General features: G+C 40.8%; 4 protein-coding genes across 4 annotated transcripts; 3 read left to right on the forward strand and 1 right to left on the reverse strand.

The window, feature by feature from the left end:
* Positions 1-3,193: 3,193 nt before the first annotated feature.
* LOC149106928 (small cysteine-rich protein 1) lies at positions 3,194-6,125 on the reverse strand. The gene is made up of 4 exons (XM_089298015.1): positions 5,996-6,125; positions 4,156-4,280; positions 3,890-4,011; positions 3,194-3,471 (listed from the first exon to the last, which is right to left on the reverse strand). Exons 2-3 carry the CDS (start codon positions 4,271-4,273, stop codon positions 3,890-3,892), a joined length of 240 nt encoding a protein of 79 aa, XP_089154141.1. The 5' UTR covers positions 4,274-4,280; positions 5,996-6,125; the 3' UTR covers positions 3,194-3,471.
* A 6,750-nt stretch (positions 6,126-12,875) lies between these two features.
* LOC149106929 (uncharacterized) lies at positions 12,876-16,403 on the forward strand. Its single transcript, XM_089298016.1, has one exon. The coding sequence runs from the start codon at positions 12,980-12,982 to the stop codon at positions 16,280-16,282; it is 3,303 nt and encodes a 1,100-aa protein (XP_089154142.1). The 5' UTR covers positions 12,876-12,979; the 3' UTR covers positions 16,283-16,403.
* Positions 16,404-17,405: 1,002 nt separating this feature from the next.
* LOC149106930 (uncharacterized) lies at positions 17,406-19,262 on the forward strand. The gene has a single exon (XM_089297402.1). The coding sequence runs from the start codon at positions 17,406-17,408 to the stop codon at positions 19,260-19,262; it is 1,857 nt and encodes a 618-aa protein (XP_089153528.1).
* A 13-nt stretch (positions 19,263-19,275) lies between these two features.
* On the forward strand, positions 19,276-19,952 carry LOC110061474 (uncharacterized). The gene is made up of 2 exons (XM_020768308.1): positions 19,276-19,316; positions 19,478-19,952. Exons 1-2 carry the CDS (start codon positions 19,276-19,278, stop codon positions 19,950-19,952), a joined length of 516 nt encoding a protein of 171 aa, XP_020623967.1.
* The last annotated feature ends 1,747 nt before the right edge of the window (positions 19,953-21,699 follow it).

The following is a 21,699-nucleotide window of genomic DNA, read 5'->3' on the forward strand; positions in this document are numbered from 1 at the left end:
AACAACCAGCTTCCATATCGGGCAAGCCTCCGATGCAGGTTTGGTATTCGTTTCTCAGTTTTGACGCCGACAATGCACGGATCTGCACATTAATTTAATAGGTGCTAGCAATTTATAATGTGAGAATTCGTGCACGCCTGTCTGTCTGACAAAAACTGATTTTAATTGATTTTTTGATTGTTTATGTATACAATGAAAGCGTAAAACGCAAAACAAGAGGAAAGCATTACACCCTTGGAGTTCTCAAACGAGTGTATTTTCAAAAAACATAACGAATATTGTTTTTATGACTTTTAATATAAATACAAGGCGGTGTGAGCGAAAGGACGAATGCGAAGTTAGACGTTTTACATCGCTTTTGTTCTACATCGTCAGAGGACTGAGTTTGTTGTGAAGTTGAATTTCCATGTCGAGATAAGTTAATAGCATAAGGAGCTGAAACCGTTTCGACTCGACAGGGCATCGAGAATAAATTGAAAAAAATTGAAAAAGCAGGTGGTGAAGGGCAGTTTTATCCCGTTGGGAGTGCTGTGCGTTAATTGCTAAGCCTAAACATATACCACAAAATGAAAACTATTTGCAAGCAAACCGGGGTGGAACTATCCGCAAAAAACCTGAGACGTAATATAAAGATTATCCCATCCTAGCTTACCGCCGAGGGCAGTACTGCTAGAATAGTAATCAGATTTGGTGATAACCCTAATGGCGCGATTTTGTAGTTTTTGTAATTTGTCGGCTAACTCGTTGTTGAGATCGTCCCACACAGGACAGCAATAATCGAAATATGGTTCGATAATAGCTTTATGTAGCACTATAGCTGCATCTTCGCTGATGAACGGCCTCAACCTTTTAAGTGCACCTATACCAGAGAAGATAACCCTGGCAGTCTCATTAACATGTTTCCACCACGACAGCTAGATTTTGAATTTTTTTTTTTTTTAAATAATGTTTAAAACTTTGAATGATCAGTCTCTGGAGTACCTGAAAGGCCTATTTAAACCCTTCAGCACGGACTATGGACTCAGAAATATTAAATAACAAATTGGCTTTGCCTAAGCCCCGAACGGATTTTTTGAAACATAGTTTCTGATATAGTCGCGGGCGCATTTGTGGAATAGCCTTCCATCTGAAGTCAGAGCCATTAGGCCAAGTTTATTAACTTTAGAAATGAGATAAATTGCAAATTGTCCTCCTCGTGCTCCCACACGGCAAGCATGTAAATCAGATTTTTTTTAAATCTCAATCTTATAACTGATGTTTTTACCGTGTCTAAATAAAGTGTATGTGTGTATGTACGTACCTGATTTTTTTAATTTCTTTTTTTCTTCTTGGGGAAAAGTTTAATCCTCGCTGAATGCAGCCCGCTTGGGCACTGACGTTTTACCTAGAGTTAACAAAAAGTTTAGGCAAGGCACAGCGGTGAGAGAATAGCACTTGGGTTGCGCATAGAAAAGGCGCTTTGGTTAGACAGAACGATTAGTCCTTTATAATGTTAGCGCTACCTTTATTAGCTCTGAGGCATGCATGCATGCATGCATGCATGCTGGTTTTGAAAAAAAAAGTTGGTACATCAAGACTATCCTCCTCCCCGTCAAATGAGTAAAAGCACACGGTAGTGAGGACGCCCACAACACAAAAGCATAAGCCCAAAGCACAAGCATAAGCAGAACAAACTTTTTTGTTTTTCTTGTGCTTATGCATATGTCAAGTGAGAACGCCCTGCTGTAAACATAACATAAGCGAAAGTCCGCAAGTGCTGTTCGAGGAGGTATAGAACCGAAAATAAAGCAATTTGCCCAGTCTGCGCTTGCCTACGTGCTAATGCCGTGGGCTTCCCCACTACCGTTATGCCCTTGTTTCTGGAGCCACAGTTAGCCTAATTTAACGTACTACATGGATATTAAATCCGATCGTAAAGTGCAAGTAAAGTGAAGGAAACTGTTAAAAATTTCACCTGTTGTCATGTGTTGTCTTTTTCTGTGTTATTATCGTTTCTGGTACGCACACGAGCCCGTTTTGAGCGGGTTTCTTCCCCACCGTCGAATTAACCCGCTACTTTAGCGTACCTTTCAAAATAACCCAATGAGTCTTGCTTTAACAAAGAAAATCGAGTTATTATTTGTTTACGTTGAATCTATAATATCATAAAGCACACAAGCAATTTATAGCCATGTATGCCAGCCAGCAACCTGGCGGCCGAGGCACCAGACTCTTGTTTACGTAAAGGAGTGTCGCTGAACTTTAAAATCCTGACCTTGATTAGGAAAACGATGAAGCAAAATATTTTTTCTCACCCCTTGGTTGCGCATGATTTGTTTTGGTGGACAAGAGCTTGGGCAAGAATTATTTCAAGTAAAGGACAGGACCTATATAGTAGAAAGCAGTTCCTTGATTTTTTTCCCCATGGCTCGCCTTGAACGATTTTTTCCCTCAGTTTTTGCAGTGTAGGATTTTTTGGTAGAAATTGACCTCCTCCCCTTTAGAGTGAAATTAGACTGAGGAGACTAACAAGCATTTTCTTGTCCTGAAAATTATGTTATGTGTATTGAAGAAAAAATGTTTACAGGGAACGTTCTGAGGAATTCAGAAATTTCTGCCGGGAAAAAGATAAGATATAAATGATACCTGCACTAGAAAACACTTTTAACAATGCTTATTTGTTAATTAGTTTGGACCATGATATATAATAATAATAATAATAATAATAATAATAAAATTTATATAGCGCTAATTATATAAAATATTCATAAGCGCTTTACATTTTAAAATATAAAAATATAAAATATACATATTTATAAAAATTCAAAATATAAAAAGTAGCATTAAAAATAAAAAAAAAGTAGATGAAAGTAATAAAAGTTATCACTGATGGTCCCTTGAGATGAATTCTGGTAAATTGCCTCGTTGTGTGCCCTTGTAGATGCATACAACAATTTACGAATACCTTATTGAGGGACATAATTTGGTATGATTGTATATACTAATACGGTGTGATATAATGGTGTTCTCAGCACACCACGCTACTTGAGCAAACCCCACTAACTCCTGTCTTCGGTTTGTAAGCGTAAATTGTAAAGCTCTAAAAACTGAGCAAGCAGAGATACTTCTGTTTCCCGTTTTTCTTTGTATCGAGGGGTACCAGTATTAACTACGTGTCTTTCCTTTGGTATAATAAAAGAGCAAAGACGAACAATTTCGGATGATTCAGCCTTTATTTGTTCTTATGCTTAAATTACAGTCTCGTTAATTTTGTCCCCAATTAGTTATCTTTAGCTAAATACTCCGACACTCAAATAAAGTTTATGTTTATGTATGTATTTTAGTTATTTTTAAACGTTGCTAGCAATTCCTGACTTCAGAATTTCGCATTTACATAGTTACTTAAGCGTTTACTTTTCCATGTAAACATTTAACTACTAATCTAAGGCTGTCATCATTAGCACCATCAGCAGGGCCCAGCTGTTGCGTGTACTGAAATAGAAAAGAAAAGAAAAACTTGTGATTTTTCAATCAGTTGTAAATTTTGCTTCCGTTTGTCAAAGAGAAGTGAGGTTATGTCAGTAGCGGCTCTATGATTGCACGTTAATAATTTTTATTTCTTAAAAGATATCTTCCATGTTTTACGTCCATATAGTCAAATACATCTTTATCTACTTTCAGCAACAGTGGTAAAACTACAGGTGCGAGAAGGACATATTATCTATTATATTTCAATGCCAGAAAGTGACAAAATACACCAGGAATATTTAGCTAATTGGTATAGCTCTGTACGTATCTGCAGTCATATCTACGATAACCATTCCCTTATGGTCAAAATGAAAAGAATACTTTTAATGATACTAGGAACAGTTTACTTAAGGGTCAGGGTTACAATCAAATTCATACGTACTTAATCATAGCAACAGCACATCCCTGGAGGAGATCCACACGTGTATGGATCATAACCACAGAATGTAGTTCCAGCGGGGCAATTACCATACATACAGATACCGTTCATACTCTGACAGTTCACTAAAAAAAAAAGGAACGGATCGTTTAGGTCTTTACAAGAAAAACTCTTCAGTTCCCAAACTCAACTTCAGACGTATTGTACAAGTCAGTTAAACAGAATACAAACAACAAACGCTGTTGTTATCAATACAAAGGAACACTCACCTGAACGTTTAGCGCCAACAGGCAAGGGATTCTCCAGTTTGTTTTCAAGGCGTGCTCCATGCACGGCAAGAGCCCCCAAAATGATAAGCAATAGGCTCAAACGAAACTTAGCTTCCATAACGTTTCTGCGACAAAAACAAAAAGAGAGTCGGTGAGCTTAGAAAATCAAAACGTCACTGAGCTCTGTTAAGGATCAAGTGTAGCTTGATCACGTGAAAACAAAGAGCACTTGAAAAAGCTGCAATATTCTACTGGTAAACTATATAGTTTTGGTTTTCTGGTTCACACAGATCTGAAAGTTGCAAATATAATGTAAATAGAGGTAAATTCTACCCCCTTCTTTGTCACGAAACTGTCCCTCTAAGAAAGGGTTTGCGAGACAGAAAAACTGCCGGAATTAACAGAGAAGCCAAGAGTAAAAGGAGTCTTTCTACCAAAGAAAGTTGTGTTAGCAGAAACTAACTATGGTCCGTTTCTTTTCTTACTAGGACCCATCTATGGGCAAAATACAAGCGAAATCAATTTTTCGACTTGTGCCATTGATAGGCGATTTAGGTCGATTTTTATAGGCATCCACTCTTAAGATTTGACCCTATAGCTACCGACGGACATTGTTATGCTGAAAGAAGAATGCGCTTGTCAGTCAACCGAAACGCAAACTAATAAGTCGAGGACTCCGAGGTTATTAGCGTGCGTAAAATGGACATTTGATTCAAAATAACAGTGAAGTAGAAATGTATTTATTTAACTGAAAGTACACTGAACCTCTTTTCAAGATCTTGTCGAAGGATTTTCCATGATTTCACTAGTGCGGAATATGCAAATTTGCGTAACTTGTGTTCGTACACAGTAATTGAATATGCATATACTACGATCGGTCGACAATAACGAAGCGAAAAGTTACTTCACCTTCGAATATTGTTTGCCGACATCTCTGCTTATCTCTTACGTTAAATCTAATTTCAATCATTGACCTGGAGAAGTAGGCAGAAGTGGAGTACGACTGCATCGCATTTTAACTTGTATTTCGGGGGAAATTAATACTTGAATCTAAAGGTGTTTTGACACTCCGAAATTTGCACGTTCTGTAAAGTCAAATTACCAACTCTTCGTGTTCATTGACATCTTTATAACTCTTTAAGAGCTGTGAGCTAACTATTCAGTCATTGTTTGTACCTTTATAACTCAAATGGACCGGCAAATTGTCGATCCCGGCCTAAATATAATTATACAACGCGGCGATCTCGACTGGCGACCCGCACTTCGAAATGGAAAAAATAGGTACTTCGCAGCCGTGCAAATCGTAGCTAGACTCCGAATTGTAATGCTAGATGATACAGTTCTTTCACTTAAAGTTCTTGTCCAGTTTTGATAAAATATGAATCACAAATAACCCCAAAATGTTTTAACTGCCCTCGAAGCTCAGTCAAAAGTCTGTTGAGTGTTTTAGCCCGGTTCCCGAAGTGACGTCTCTAGTAGCCCGGCCCAGATCCCACTTTGCGCAGTTGTGAACGTAGAAATTACAAGTTTAAACGCCTGTAGAAACGCAGGGATTTTATCAATCGAGATAATTTTTTCGCTGAAGTAATCAGAGAAACTAGTAGATTTTATTAAAGGAAAAAAAAATTGGGGGGTTAGTGGCACTTTAAGGATGGAGCAGATTAACATGGATTACAAACGACAAAATTGAAAAAATTTAAGCTAACATTTTCAAGGTGCGCAACCGTGACGTAGCTCTCTTAACCCTCAACGACCTAACCCAAAGCTTATTCAGCAAGTCAGGCTACTTTCAAAGGCCTCTGTTTAACTCAAAATACTGAAGCATAGTTTGATGTCCTACCTTAGCTTGAAAATTGGAACTTGAGACGGTGGATGAATACGCAATATCAAATACTCTCTTCAAGTACTGATGAAGACTGCAAGACACACTCTTATTTATTCCCCATAGGCCGCATAATTTATGCGTTTTTGAGAGGCGGTTGCCTTTTAGAATATGAACAACATACACGTGAAAAAACATTGCTACATGTTGATCTGGCTACATTGACTACAAAATTATTAACTGTCTGGCGGTGTGCGTTTATAGCTGTTTATTTTGCAATCTTCCTCTGTAGGGGATGCTTTTAATTTCGAATCTCCCCCAAGGCCAAATGAATATTTTAAGTTTCATCTCTAAACAGTTTAAACATTTTTAAATTCCTGCGTCCTTATTTCAGTTCTCTTCTTATATATTTTTGCTTGACAAAAAAAGACTTAGTTCTGTAAACCCAAATGTAACAAAGATTTCACACTGGATAAATAGATTGCACAAGAGCTAGACGTAAAACCCATCCATTTGGATTCCCCAGTTGTTAGTGGTGGAATTCCCGTTACGTTACCTAAGACTTATTGGTAAAGGACAATAATTTTACTTTTTATTCAAAAATACAAGTCGCCGGCCCTCTTTCTCGCAAGGATATCCGATGGGTTCTCGGTATAAATATATTCTTAATGATACAGGTGAAGTAAGCTGTAATACCCATTGGGATAAACTTCCTTGCAAACCCGAGAAAAGTCTTTTTAATCAATCTGCTTTAAAGTCTTGGGTGCGGCCATGGATTCTTTCTCCGGGGACGAATATAAATGTAAGGAAAAATGATTCGGAGCAACTGAAAATCACGAGAACTGTTGTTAAAGGCCGAATTCCTAGAGTAAGCTGTCGCCTTTGGATCATGTGAAAATGTTTAAGAGCATTAGGGAAGTAACAAATGATAAATAATACCTTTTTGGTTTTGTTTTGATAGTTCTATCTTTGCTCTAGAAGGTTTCCGCGGCTATAAACTTATTGACAATATTTTTATTCGTACTGATTATGAAACAGCTGCCAATAATTGTTTTGTTAACAACCTTCTTAATAATTCTTTCAAAACTCGTTGAAAGGTTTCCGACATTCTAATTTTGTAATAATTTTTGGGTGGAGAGTATTTTTATCTTATTAGTTTTGAGCGGTTTTGTAGTTTGAAAAGAACCTCTCGATGTTGCTAGTATGCGGCAGGCCTTTTTAGTTTTTTTGTCGGTACATTTTTGTTATTAGCGTTTTACTGAAAGCGCGCAATATGTCCATGGTTTAAGGTAAGTTGAATAAATATTTGGGGGAAAAGTGAGACGGGCCAAACAATGAAACTGGTTTCTTTACGTTACCTTGCGTGAAAGAACTGTATCGATACTGACGACGTAAACAAAACATTAACTATAAATATTTCTATTTATTTAAGGACTGTGCTCTTAACAGGTTTCTCTCAAAAACTGTTTTGAAACTGAGGCGTTGTTTTCAAAGCGGTTCCGACATTTACCTGTAGTCAATAATTTGAGCGTTAAAACTATGTGTATTTTGAGTAGTTATGAGGATATGTGAGTGTTTTATTGAAAATAAAAATATTTACAGTTTCCCTGGCGTGCAGGATAAACTTAGCCAAACTTGGTGGACTTAATTTTAACAGTGGTTTTATATTTGTATGTTCTTTTCTTTTTTGTTCAGGAGTAGAACGTTTTCAGTGTCTTTCCAAAGCAATAGATAGCCGTTCCGATCCCTGCTCCTTCCATTTTAATTTCGAAATACATATACCGCAGAATTCCGAAAGTAATGGTCCCTCTGAAAATAACAGCTCCCCGAAAGAACGTTCCTTTTGAACCCCAAACAAGGCAATGGTCCCCCTAGAGACTCCCTTTTTCGTTTTTGGCTTTCCTGTGACGTTGTAAAAATTCTCAAATCAAAACTAATGATACTCAAAAGCTTTTCTAGATGATGTGAGTCTCGGTTGCACAATGTTCCTAGATATCACTATCGGACCAAGGTCTTGGTAATTCCTTTGTTATACGTTAAGGCTGATTTCCAAGTCAGTTGATATTGTTCACTTTATTACGGTACAAGTGCAGAAATGGTCAAGCCTAGATAGGTGAGCAAGAGGTTTGACTTGTTTGATGTAAAGCACATTTCAGTCACCTGTTGCCGGGTGCAAACTATCGAACGTATGATGGGTCGATTAAGTAGACCGTTAGGCGCCCTTGAAAACAATTTTTGTATTATCTCTTCAGTGCTATATAACTCCATTTGTTCATGTCACAGAACAAAAGATACTTAGAAAAGCCACTGGTATTAAGAGCAACTACATATACTATCAAACGCAGATAGACCGGCTCAGTGAGTGAGGCCGAATTTGGCTTAATGTCCAATTTATGCTACGTACCTCTTTACATTATTCAAAATATTGCTCTTTCTGTTCTATTGAATACGCTAGTGAACTTTACGGGCAATTATAATAAAGTTTCCATATAACGCGCGCTCTGATTGGCTGAAAGAGCGTGCTTTATCAGCGAACAGAGCACGGGTTGATCACGGTAAGTTGGCTTTCAAATTTTTGCTTGGGAATTTTGACAAATTTGACCCAAATTAAACATCCCCTGTGATTCAGACAAACGCAATGGAAACGAGCTATTTGTCTGTAGGAAATATGGCTCACAGAGACCATTGTTAGCAACATTAGTGTTAAAACTGTACTAAAATAACAAGTTTTGCTAGATTCCCGCCGACAAAACACGTAGCGAAATAAACAAATTCTCAACCTAAACAGTGCTTCGATAAAAGACATTATATTTGTTACGAAGGCAGAAATTATACTTAAGAAGTAAAACAACGACAGAAAACAACAACTGAACTGTCTCTGTTTACGATGAGAAGCTTTATTTTTGTAAAAATGCTCAATTGCTCAAACAACACTTACATGTAGTGTAGTAACGCTCGTTCTCCGGTCATCTCAGCGAACTCAAGTGAACCGACGAGTGGTCAGTGCAAAGCTTGCTCTGATATTCTCTTTTGTGCTCGGAGTAGAACCAGTGGGAGCCGTTTAGTCTTTCTAACTTTTACGCTAGTTCGGGCAGTCTTGCTGCATGCGGCTACAAGCCGTAAATAACTGTAGCTCCTTTCAAATTCAACTCGGCCGGCATTTTCCATTTTCATCCGCAAGCTTTGAGCTCCGCGTTTCGTAATTTCCACTGGAAAAGTGCACGTTTTCATGGGCCACAATACGGCCGGATTCCTCTGGGCTATAAACCTTCACCTGCCTTTAGATCCGTATTTAAAATTTAACTTAAAAGCGAACTTGGAAGGCATCATTCTTCTCTCGAGAGCCGCTCAAACTACTCGAAACATTACTCGAAACTGAAAGCTTAGCTGAAGTCCAGTTTATGATTGACAGCTGTCGCTTCGTTAGCCAATCAAATTATTTGAACAATTCTAACAAGGATTGTGATTGGCTTATTTTAGCCTGCTTTATCAGAGAACAGTTCACGGCTGACGCCACTTTTGCCCGTTTGGAAAATAAAGTTTGGTTTGAAAATTCAGCCAAATGCGTGGGGAAATTATCGGATTCTTTATCATAAAACAAATAAAGAAGCCTCGACTGTGCTCTGTTCTGTTGTAAAGCACTTAGGAAGCGGTAGAGCACTCAAGAAGTAGGGAAAAACACTCGACTACGTCTCGTGTTTTCCCCTACACTTCTTTCGTGCTTTACCGCTTCCTGCGTGCTTTACAACAGAACAGAGCACAGTCGAGGCTTCTTTATTTGTTAAATAAAATGGCTGACTCTTATTCAGTTTGCCACGTTTATGACATTTGGTCATGTTTGCTTCTCTGACAACATTTATAACTCTTCAAATGTTGTCAGAGAATGTCGGTCAATTTACGAAAAGATAAATTCCTTCTGACTATTCAAAATATTTGAAAATTGCGGGCGCCGCTATGAAAAGCACGGTGAAAATACCTCCTTGTACTTGTTTTGATTAGTGTCGTTTTTGTTAAAAACTGAGACCGACTGCTTAGTCAGTGTTATGTGTAAAGTTCTCATAATAAATTGATTTATTTAAGGCTATGTTTAAAAACACAGCCTTACCGGCGAACTAAGAAGTTGTGCTTTTAAACACCAAAAGCTATATGCCAACATATATTATCTTGTGTGAAAGAACTGTATCGATCCTGACGACGTACACAAAACATTTAATATTACTTTTCATTTAATTAAGAAAGGTGCTCATAACAGGTGTTGAATTATAATCACATTCTCTTACAATTGTTTTGAAAGGCGTTGTTTTCAAAGCGGTTCCGACATTTACCTGTAGTCAATAATTTGAGCGCGAAAGCTATGTTTGTTTTGAGTAGTTATGAGCATTTGTGAGTTTTTGGTTGAAAATAAAAATACCTAGTTCCAAATATTTACAGTTGGTGGACTTGATTTTAAGAGTGGTTTTATATTTGTATGTTCTTTTCGTTTTTATTCGGGAGTAGAACGTTTTCAGCGTCTTCCGCCAGCAATATAAAGCCGTTGATCTCCATGCATTTAAATTTTGAAAAACATATATGTCGAAAGAGCTGGAGATGAACTATTCGTTTGAACAGCTGACAGCAATCTTCCATACTCTCTTTATTTTTTGTAGGAATATCGAGGCTGAAGTTTGCGAAATTTTAAGAAGATTTTAAGAATCAACCCGAGGCTGAGATTTTGAAAAGAATACAATTATGGATGTTGAAAATTTGCGTACAATGAAATTTTATCTTTTCAACTAAACCGTATAAAATTCTTCCTTTCTCTAAAAAGCGCGCAGAACTAGCCAAGAGACAACAAAAACAGCGCTAGCCGTATGTTCGATGCTAAATTCATTTCTGCAAGAGATTATACGCTATAATCTAAGAACATTCACAAGAAAATTTTCAGTCTAAAATAGGTAGAAAAATAAGAATATTCAGCCTGGACCGAAAGAAAGGTAGCTGCTGATGCTGTGTCAGGCATTATAGTTAAAGTGTCGTCAACGTATCTCTTGTAAAATGAAGGTATTTTGTCTTCATGAACCAGAGTTTCTTCAATGGATCCCATGAGGACATTAACGAGCAGTGGCCCGAGTGGAGAGCCCATGGCGACGCCATTGGTCTGTTCATAAAGTTGTCCATTAAACTGAACAGTTGGTCTTTGGTGGATGCTTTGAGAAGATCTGCAAGGTCCATTCTGCTGAGGTTCAAGTGGTGTGTTTCACTGAGCCAGTTATTGACAAACGCTATATCGGCGAGTATCTGTATTGCTTCCTCTAAGGGCACGTTGGTGAATAGCGTGAGGAAACTTCACGGTTGTTGTACAAGGAGATGGACGTCGACGAGCACATACTAAACAACTCATCGTATCAATTATACCTTAATGTTAAAGTTAAGTATCATAAGACATGCAATGAATTGTTTGAAACAGGTTAAACACACATACCAGATCATACAACTCATTTGATAATAATTATCATGGTACTTTTATTAAATTCTCACATGGGGGCTATATTCCCATATATGTTTCAGTGAAATGCGTTTTTGTGTCTTTTAAGAATAAAACAGGAAATCATGCTTGAGTATTGAACTAAATACAGAAAACGCCCTTCGAAACAACTTGTTTAACAATATTTACTAGACCACTGGTCACGTCCCCCTTTATAGTGCATTGGAACATATAATTATTGATATTTCTTTAAGCTGCTTGTGAATTATGTGAGTCTCTTTACCATTATGGCTATGACTTGAAACTCTTCTGAATGGATCCTTAAGGCTGCAAACATGGCTAAATAGATAATAATTAAGTTAGGGGAGACAAATTACTTCTTTTGGTGCTATATTTAGGAGATTTGACTTCATGACATTGAATTACAACCAACATCAACTGCATGGAACAACAGAAAGGATTTTTCTCCCTCCCATCACTGCAATGTGCAATATTTTTTCCTCCTGTTTTCTTCTCTTCAATTCACCTCACTCCACACGCAGGTTTCACCTTCAGTTACTTCTATTTACGTTGAAGCATCCGTTTGTTTGTTTGTTTGTTTCTAATTCTCTAGCCAGAATACTAGAATTGGTAGTTAAACGCCGCCGCTTGATATTTCTTGATCGCAAAATAGGCAAAGACAAATTTGACATACAAAGACAAAACAGACAAGGGCAAATTTTCCGAGAACTCGGAAAATTATATGATCCATTCTACAATCATGGACAAAAATCTTGGGACAAATTTGCACTTGTGGATCTTTTTCACAGCTTAAACTACCAGTCGCGCGCGAATGCAATTTCACTTGTTCAGCCTCTCCCCACGAGCCAAAATGTTCAACACGTTTGTTGAAGACAATTTCTCTTGAGGTTCAATATTGCATTGGATGGGGAAGGGGGCAACAGCAACGCATTTTCAAAAGGATAGAAGTTGTGGGATTTTTTACCATTGTGGCTGGAATGACTAAGATTCATTTAATTCAAGCCGATCATATGTATCGTAGTCGCTACTAGGTATCAAGTTTAGGAAGAGCACATGGTTTTTCGTTAAGAAGTTTGTTTATTGTTCAATGATGTTTTTCTTGGTTTATTGCGGAACAAGGCACGAAAACCTTGTAAGTATCGATCGGTTTTTACTTAAGTTTCTCATCGGTGGTATTTTGGTCTTCTATTTTGCTTATTCAGCGGATTCATGTGTTTCCATTTCAGTGAATCGCTCGTTCGTGTAAATAAAAGTCAAGTTCAGCGTATCTCAAATATTATCCTTGTTACCGCAGTTCAGTAGCGAACAATGGGTTCCTACATCATTCAAAGTTTTTCTTGGCGTAGATTGTTCATGAGATGTCAGATGAGGCGAGACGTACGTCGCTTCAACAGTAATTATCGTCGAGCGAAGATCTTCGCATCGAAACTACAAGCTTGCATCATGTTGCGCGATCCGAAACTGCGGGTCCCCTGGAATTTGTTCGCACTACGAGACAGAAAGTGCCGTCGAATTTTATGGATTCAGAAGATGTTCGAAGTGAAAGGGCGATCGATCTACAGGCGAAAACGGCAGAACACTTAGGAGACCTAAGAAAGAGGTTGAGATTTCTTCAAAGGCTTATCTCCGAACATGCGAGCGAAGGAGAAGTGATTCAAGGTGTAGACGATTACGAGCGTGCTTTACGCAGATTTGTCGATGCTCACGAGACTTACTTGAAGTTTGAAGACAACGAAGAAATGGTAAATACGCCCAACGAAAGTTACGAGAAGGAAAAGGAGAACAAATTTCTCTTCGACGTTGAGCTCAACACGTGGAAATTAAAGATGAAACACAATACGAAGGGAATGTTAAGATCAGTTCACAAATCACGTCAATCAAGTAAGACTGGGAGAAGTTTAAATTCCAGTAGGAGTAGTGTGAGAGGCAAGCGGAGAATACTTGAAGAAGCACGACTAAAAGTGGACGCGCTAGAGCGAAAACAGAGCCTTGAGGGTCGTTTAGAAGAAGAAGAAGTTGACTTTAAGAGGAGAGAACTTGAAATTGCTGAAGACAGAGAACGAAGCAAGACTGAGTTGGCAAGGAAGATCGAAAGGATGCAGGCAGAAATGGAATTCAAGAAGGCTGCTGTTGATCTTGAGATTGAGCAAGAAGAATTGCAAAACGACCACTCCGACAATGAAACTTTGGCAAGTGATATAATTCCAGCATTACCCTTAGAGTTGGGCTCTCATACATCACCCGCTCCTGTTAGCTTACCATCAAACGTATTCTTGCCTGTGGATCCTCTATTTGATGCTCAGAATGTTAAGTCCGAGGCTTTGAAAGTTGATCATGAGGTGTCGTCAGCATCGGTTATCTCTAAAGATGGTATATCGCCTCAGTACATACCACTACCTACTCCTGCTTCTCAGCGGAAAGACACAAAGCAAGGGATTTCTTCAAAGGCAGATGCAAATGATATCACACCGAGTGTAAATATGCCAAGGGCAACAAGTTCCCCAACCGCCACCAAAGAGCAGACATTTCCTACAGAAAGGTGCCAAAGTGAACAGCGTACTCCCCAGCAAGATGTATCGTCAACACCTCAGTCACCCCCTAAACCAAGTCATACCCAGCTTGAGCAGGTATTGTTGGAAACACTTCAGTATCTCACCCAGCAGTCAGTTCGCCAAGTGCCGCAACTTCAGTTGGCCGAATCACAACCAGACGAGGCTCCCTGGCAAGCCATCGCAGATGGACTTAAACAAGGTCCCACTCTTCCGAAAATAGAGTTGATAAAGTTTGGAGGAGATCCGTCTGAGCATGGTGAGTCTGTTGCCAATTTCCGTGACAATATTGAAAGCCAGGTGTCTGATGACTCACAAAGACTTACTCGCTTACTTGCTCAGTGTGTTGGAAAGGCGAGAGATGCTATTAAAAGTTGTGTTAACCTTCCTGTTGGTCAGAGATACAATGCAGCCTGGAAAACCCTGTTGAAGAACTTTGGACAGCCTCACATGGTGGCTGATGCTCATATGAGAAAGTTGAGGGAGTACAACCTGAGAAGAGTCGATGCCACCAACCTCATGGACTTTGCGAGAAGACTTCAAGATACGAAGCGGGTTTTAACAAGTATGGGACCACTTTATGTAAGCCGCCTCAACAATGAGGATACAATTCTTATGCTTATGAAGAAGCTGCCTGATGAAGACTTGAAGCTAGAATGGACAGGCGTCGCAGGGGACATGATTTGTTCTAAAGGACATCTTGACTTTTATGATTTTCTGAACTTCATTCAGAAACGAGCTGATCGCTTAAACAACCGTTTTGGACAGGAATTGAAGTCACCGCCGCTTCAAAAAGAGAAAGAAAAAAGATATGGAAACAGAGGGAAACAAGATCCTCCAATTAATGCCACGACCCTAACTACTCAGGGCAAGGGAAGCAGAAAACCCACCGATACTGGATCAGCCACCTTAAAGTGCTATCAATGCTCTGGACCTCATGCGATTTGGCATTGCGAGGTTTTTAGAAATTCATCTCATGAAGATCGATTGCGAACGGTACAACAGAAGAAACTCTGTGGTAGTTGCCTTGGACATGGTCACTTCTCGCAATCTTGCCCAAAGGGATATTCTTGTCGGAAGCCAGGATGTGGAAGGAAGCATCATTCACTTCTTCACCCTCGTGAGAGCGGAGGGACCATTGGACCTGAAGTAAAACAAGACAGCGCCAATCAGCAACCCATTATTCAAGACCAGAATTCGGTTGGTGGAACAGCCTCAACCGTCACTGAGTCCAACCCCTCCCCAGTTACTGAATCAAGCACATTTGCAGTATCCAGAGATTCCATTCCAGTGGAACCCACAGCGAGTAATAGACTAAGGGTCTGCTTCAAGGTCGTGCCAGTAAGAGTCAGTGGGCCAGGTAGCAATAAACAGCTTGCCACGTACGCCAGTGACAGTGGGTCGGACACTACACTCTGCTTAAGAAGTCTGCTAGAAGAATTGAGCCTTGAAAGCAAACCCACTGATTTCACCCTTTCAACGGTCAATTATGAAGGAAAGGAACATTACCATCGAACCCGCCTAGATATAGGAGCACTTGACGGACAAACAAAGTTTACTCTTGATCAGGTTCTGACGACGGAGAGCCTACCCATTGGCGAGAGGCACTTTGCCAGCAATAGAGAACTGAGAAAATGGCCACATCTTGATGGCGTCAGTCTTCCTGAAATAGAGAAGCATAGTGTTTCGATTCTTATTGGCAGTGACCGACCAGATATTATCGATGACAATTCAGAGATCAGGAGAGGAGATAGAGGCCAGCCCTATGCTGTGAAAACTCCCTTAGGATGGACAGTGTATGGCCCAATGGGTGAACCTAACGGTGATGGTGTCCACATCAATCTCATTAGAAGTGATCATGAAGAGACACTAAGTATGCAGCTGGAGCATTTGTACAATACCGAGTTCAAGGATACCGTCATGGATGTTGAAGAGAGTTTGTCACTTGAGGACCGAAGAGCGAAGCAGATTATAGATGAATCAGTGGTCCTCGTCAATGGCCACTATCAACTCAAGCTGCCATTTCGACACAATCCCCCCTGTCTTCCCGACAGTCTCCCAGTAGCGAAGAAGAGACTGCACTGGTTGAGAAAGAAGATGGAAAGGGATCCTGAATTTCACCGGCAATATGCAAGTGTATACAGGCAAAAACTAACGATAGATAAATCCGACGTTTCGGCGACATCTTGGCGCCATTGTCAAGGGAAACTAATTAAATATGCGATTTCAAGAGTAACTAAGAGTTCAGAGTTTCTAATTTGCATAAGTTAGACAAAGACTTTAGCGCGAACTGAGTCTGATTGTACATTTAAACACGGTCGTAATTGTTTAATGAGTAACATCTCATTAATCAGACAATCAAACTTGTTGTGGCATTTTTTTCAACACGCTAAAACAATTGCGAAGGTCATCCGGAATCCTGCCTGCGTGTCTATTATCATAGTGATTGCGTACTGACGAGGTCTTGCTTCTATGTCCATCAACGCGTACGAACAGATGGCCACGGGTGTAACCGACATAACCAGCATCGCACTGGTCACACTTGAAGTTATACACAACGCATTGTTGATCAATGAGCTGAGGCTTAGGTTCGCTTGTCGGGAACTCCTGGGCAATCTTGCGGCTCGTAAACACCGGTTGAACACTGGTCTGCAGCTTCACACTGAGATCTTTCAACTGTGTCTTCACGATATTAGCAGACTCCTGGTCTTTAAAGGGTATGACAACCCGAGTAGTGTTTTCTGTCGTAGATCTGGACCGTAATGAGGGCTGGTCAGCAACCTTTAAATTTAGGAAGGTTTTGACAGCGGAGTCAACAAGGTGCTTGGGATATTTCAGTTTAGAGAAAACAGACTTCAGTCGTTCGCACTCCTCAGTGAAGTAGGACCATGACGAAGACAGGCGATGTGCGCGATCGAGCATAGTTGTCAATAGTCCGCGCTTGTACCTATTATCGACATGACTGTGGTAATGGAGAAGCAGACCACTGTTTGTTGGCTTCACAAACACTTTAGTTTCAATACGAGGCGCTCTGTTTAGGAGTTGAGTACCGAGAAAGGGAAGCATTCCATCATTTTCGACCTCCATAGTGAAGTTGATGGCGGTACTCGGTACTCAACTCCTAAACAATAAATATCAGGAAGAAGGATCCTCAAGACAAGCTCCAGATGAAGAAGTTTCTTCCCTCAAACCAATTTGGTACTTACCGCATCATGCTGTTTTGCATCCAAGGAAACCTAATGAGCCAAAGGTGGTGTTTAATTGCGCCTGCAAGTCTGAAGGCGTCTCCCTGAACAATCAGCTACTGCAGGGACCAGAGAACACAAGTTCGTTGATAGGAGTGATTCTCAGATTCAGAGTTAACGGAGTGGCCGTAGCAGCTGATATCAAACGCATGTTCCATCAGGTGTTCGTGTCCCCGGAGGGCAGAGGTGCTCTGTGCTATCTCTGGTGGCCAGGTGGAGATTTTACAAAGGACCCGAAAACCTTCCAGATGTTGGTTCATATCTTTGGAGCCACTTCGTCGCCCCGTGTTTGCGGTTACACATTAAGGAGAACAGCTTTAGACAACAGCAAAACTTTGTCCTCGGAGACCATTGGCGCAATCCTGAGAGACTTTTATGTTGATGATCTGCTCAAGTCCTTCAAAACCAGTGGTGATGCAGTACAGATTACAAAGGAGCTTCAAGAGCTACTTGCAAAAGGAGGATTTCAGTTGACCAAGGTGATGTCCAACGAGCGAGAAGTCCTAAACGCTTTCCCACCCGAGCATCATGCACCAGCCGTCAAGAATTTGGATCTCAAGCTAAACAGCCTGCCAATGGATGCATCCCTAGGGATTCATTGGGATGTGGAGGTGGACACTTTAAACTTGGTTGTTTGCGACAAACCTCAGCCAGAGACCCGGAAAGGCATTCTGTCCTCTATTGCCATGATATATGATCCCCTGGGTATGGCTGGTCCCATACTTCTGCCTGGTAGGGAGATAAACCAAGAGCTATGTAGAATGAAATATGGATGGAATGACAAGCTCCCAGATGAGTTGGTGGTGAAGTGGAGGAATTGGAAGAGTGGACTCGCAAGCCTTACAGGATACAGCATCCCCCGGTCCCTAACTCGTGGAGGCTTTGGAGAAGTAGAGAGAGCGGAGCTCCATCACTTCGCAGACGCTTCGGAAGAACATGGATATGGAACAGTATCTTACCTGCGCTTCATTAACAGAGAAGGAAACATACACAATAGTTTTGTGATGGGCAAATCACGGGTGAGGCCTCTAAGGAGTGGCATCAGTGTTCCAAAGATGGAGTTGACTGCTACAACCTTGTTGATTAAGATGAACAAGCTCATCATGAAGGAGCTCGAAGGTCGCATTGAGATTCACAGCTTCACCTTCTGGACTGACTCTATGATCGTCTTGAGGTACATATTCAATGAAACAAGAAGATTTGTCTCCTTTGTTGCTAATCGTGTTGCTGTGATCAGGGAAGGATCAAGGCCCTCGCAATGGCGTCACGTCAGGTCAGAGTCTAACCCCGCTGATTATGCATCGAGAGGAATAAAGGCCTTCGAAACTGAGAAGTTGGAGATGTGGAAACATGGCCCAGGTTTCCTGTGGAAAGGCTCGCACGAGTGGCCACAGCAACCCACTGACCTCCATGAAGAACTCTCAGCTTACGATGAGGGAGTCAAGAAGGAAAGGGTCACTGTTACTGCGTGCGTTGAGAAAGAAGATTTCTGGGATGTTTTATTTGAAAGATGCGCCATGTGGGAGAAGTTAAGAAGAGCAGTGGCCTGGCTAATTCGAGCAGCGCACATGCTGATGCGACTGCTAACACGACCACCAGCGTCGCCTGCCTCATTGGTGAAACTGGAGGAGAAGACATCATACCTTTCATTGTCAGAATTAGAAGAAGCAGAGAGAAGAATCGTGAAGAATGTTCAAAATCAGGCCTTTCCTGCAGAGTTGTCCAGGCCAGATGGAAGTAAAGGCCCTCTTGCCAAGTTGAAGCCATTTGCGACAAATGGCGTCTCGCGAGTTGGAGGAAGACTCAATCGTGCAGACCTGGACTATGATGCTAAGCACCCGATTATATTGCCTGGGAAACATCGTGTTACAGAAATGATCATCTTCCATTACCACCTTGCGAACGGTCATGTGGGTCCTCACCAACTACTAGCAGAGACGAGGCAGCGCTTCTGGATAGTGAACGGCATTTCATCCATCAGAGGTGTCTTACGGCGATGCCATTAATGTAAACGCCAGAATGCCAGAGTTGGAGAACAGATTACGGCACCTCTTCCGGCAGTAAGAGTTTCGTCAGAGAGCCACCAATTGATCTGCCCATTTGCTGCCGTGGGTGTAGATTATTTTGGACCGCTCTACGTTCACACTGGACCCCTTACAAGATCAACAAGAAAGAATCCTAAGCTCCACAAGCGCTATGGTTGTATTTTCACCTGCCTCAGGTACAGAGCTGTCCACATCGAGATCGCAAGTGACCTGTCAACAGACAGTTTTATTAATGCAGTCACAAGATTTATTGCGAGACGAGGTCCTCCCAGAATGATCTACAGTGACAATGGCTCCAACTTTATAGGAGCAGAGACTGACGTTGTGAAAGCATTAAAGACTTGGGACCAAGGAAGAGTTGGAAGCGAGCTGCTTCGAAAGAATATTCAGTGGTATTTTAATCCACCTCTAGCTAGCCACCTGGGAGGTGTTTGGGAGCGGCTGATTTGCTCTGCCCGAAGAATCCTCCATGCCATGATAGGTGAACAGCTTGTTAACGAGGAGACCTTGACGACCTTCCTGGTAGAAGTAGAAAAGATCCTTAACAGCAGACCAATCACCCGAGTGTCAAGTGACCCCAACGATTTGGAAGCCTTGACCCCTAACCACATTCTGCTATTACGTCAGAATCCGTGTTCAGCGCCTAGTTAATTAGAAGATGCTGACAAGTTCCGAGCACGATGGAAACATGTGCACGTTTTGGCCAACGAGTTTTGGGCACGCTGGGTTAAAGAGTATCTCCCCATGTTGCAGGAACGCCAGAAGTGGCTTAAGCAAAGGCCAAATTTCCGAGCCGGAGACTTGGTCATTTTGAAGGATGCGAATGTTCCTCGAGGCCAGTGGCCTAAAGCATTAGTTCAGGAAACCTTCCCCGACTCTGATGGTGTGGTACGACAAGTTCTGGTGAGAAGTGCAACTGGTGTCTTCAGAAGAGATGTTCGTAAACTCTGCCTTCTGGAAGAAGAGTTACTGAAGTCTATTGAGGAGTCCATGGAGAAGAACAAAACCTGAACTTGTGACATTAGTCATTGAACTACTAAAGTAACGTTCTCTAGAGAACTGTGAATGTAGATCTGCCACATAGTTCCTGTTGTCATTCTAAGTGAATGCCTAAAGACTACCGGGGAAGTCTTTGGGGGGGGGGGGGGGAGCGTGTAATGACTAAGATTCATTTAATCCCAGTACAGACAATTGCGGACATTTCAGTGAGTCGTTCATGACGTCACCGCTGATCGTATGTATCGTAGTCGCTACTAGGTATCAAGTTTAGGAAGAGCACATGGTTTTTCGTTAAGAAGTTAGTTTGTTTATTGTTCAATGATGTTTTTCTTGGTTTATTGTGGAACAAGGCACGAAAACCTTTTGAGTATCCATCGGTTTTTAATTAAGTTTCTCATCGTTGGTATTTTGGTCTTCTATTTTGCTTATTCAGCGGATTCATGTGTTTCCATTTCAGCGAATCGCTCGTTCGTGTAAATAAAAGTCAAGTTCAGCGTATCTCAAATATTATCCTTGTTACCGCAGTTCAGTTGCAAACATTGGTTTCCTACAATGACTATGACTTGAAACTCTTCTGAATTGATCCTTAAGGCTGCAAACACGGCTAAATAGATAATAATTAAAAGTTAGGGGAGGCAGTTGATATTTCTCTATTATTAAGAGGATCTCAGATGAAGAACTTTGGAATTTATCAATGGAAAACAAGAGGGGAAGTAAGAAATTCTGGAGCTCAAGTTACCATTCCCACCCTAAGGAAAACCCTTACATATAATCAATTTAGCAAATGTTATCAATAAAGCAATATTTTGAATATTTATAGGAATGTGTGCCACACTTCCGTCTAAATGTGTAATTTTCAAAAAGGTTCATAGTACAATGGCGGACAAATGTCCTTTGAACACCAATGTAATGCCATGAATTATCTGTGTTTTACAACTGAGTTTGAGAAAGCACTTCTATCCTTTTGAAAATGCATTGCTGTTGCCCCCTTCCCCATCCAATGCAATGTTGAACCTCAAGAGAAATTGTCTTCAACAAACATGTTCAACGTTTTGGCTGTGGGGAGGGGCTGGGCAAGTGAAATTGCATTCGCGCGCGACTGTCTGTTTAAGATGTGAAAAAGTTTCACAAGTGCAAATTTGTCCCCAAAGTTTTGTCCATGATTGTACAATGGATCATATAATTTTCCGGGTTCTCGGAAAATTTGTCCTTGTCTGTTTTGTCTTTGTATGTCAAATTTGTCTTTGTCTATTTTGCGATCAAGAAGCCAATTGTGCTTCACCCCGAGTTTTCAATCGAGTTTCTTTGATCTTCCTTTTTCCCCTACTTATAGTATTAATGAAAGGGGGGACAGGAGGGCGGGAGCCCGGGAGAATAGGGGGCGGGAGGCGGGAGAGGA

The sequence above is a fragment of the Orbicella faveolata genome, unplaced genomic scaffold (genome assembly GCF_042242905.1).
Source record: "Orbicella faveolata isolate gen_17 unplaced genomic scaffold, um_ofav_v1 contig_3, whole genome shotgun sequence".
Classification (NCBI taxonomy): Eukaryota; Metazoa; Cnidaria; class Anthozoa; order Scleractinia; family Merulinidae; genus Orbicella; species Orbicella faveolata.

Excerpts from the sequence above, each read along its gene's own strand:
- LOC149106928 (XM_089298015.1), bottom strand. The coding sequence starts at position 4,273 with ATGGAAGCTAAGTTTCGTTTGAGCCTATTGCTTATCATTTTGGGGGCT. Across the intron at positions 4,012-4,155 it reads TGTTGGCGCTAAACGTTCAG|TGAACTGTCAGAGTATGAAC; the intron begins GTGAGTGTTCCT and ends TTTTTTTTTTAG.
- LOC149106929 (XM_089298016.1), top strand. The coding sequence starts at position 12,980 with ATGGATTCAGAAGATGTTCGAAGTGAAAGGGCGATCGATCTACAGGCG.
- LOC149106930 (XM_089297402.1), top strand. The coding sequence starts at position 17,406 with ATGTTCCATCAGGTGTTCGTGTCCCCGGAGGGCAGAGGTGCTCTGTGC.
- LOC110061474 (XM_020768308.1), top strand. The coding sequence starts at position 19,276 with ATGCCAGAGTTGGAGAACAGATTACGGCACCTCTTCCGGCA. Across the intron at positions 19,317-19,477 it reads TTACGGCACCTCTTCCGGCA|GTACAGAGCTGTCCACATCG; the intron begins GTAAGAGTTTCG and ends CACCTGCCTCAG.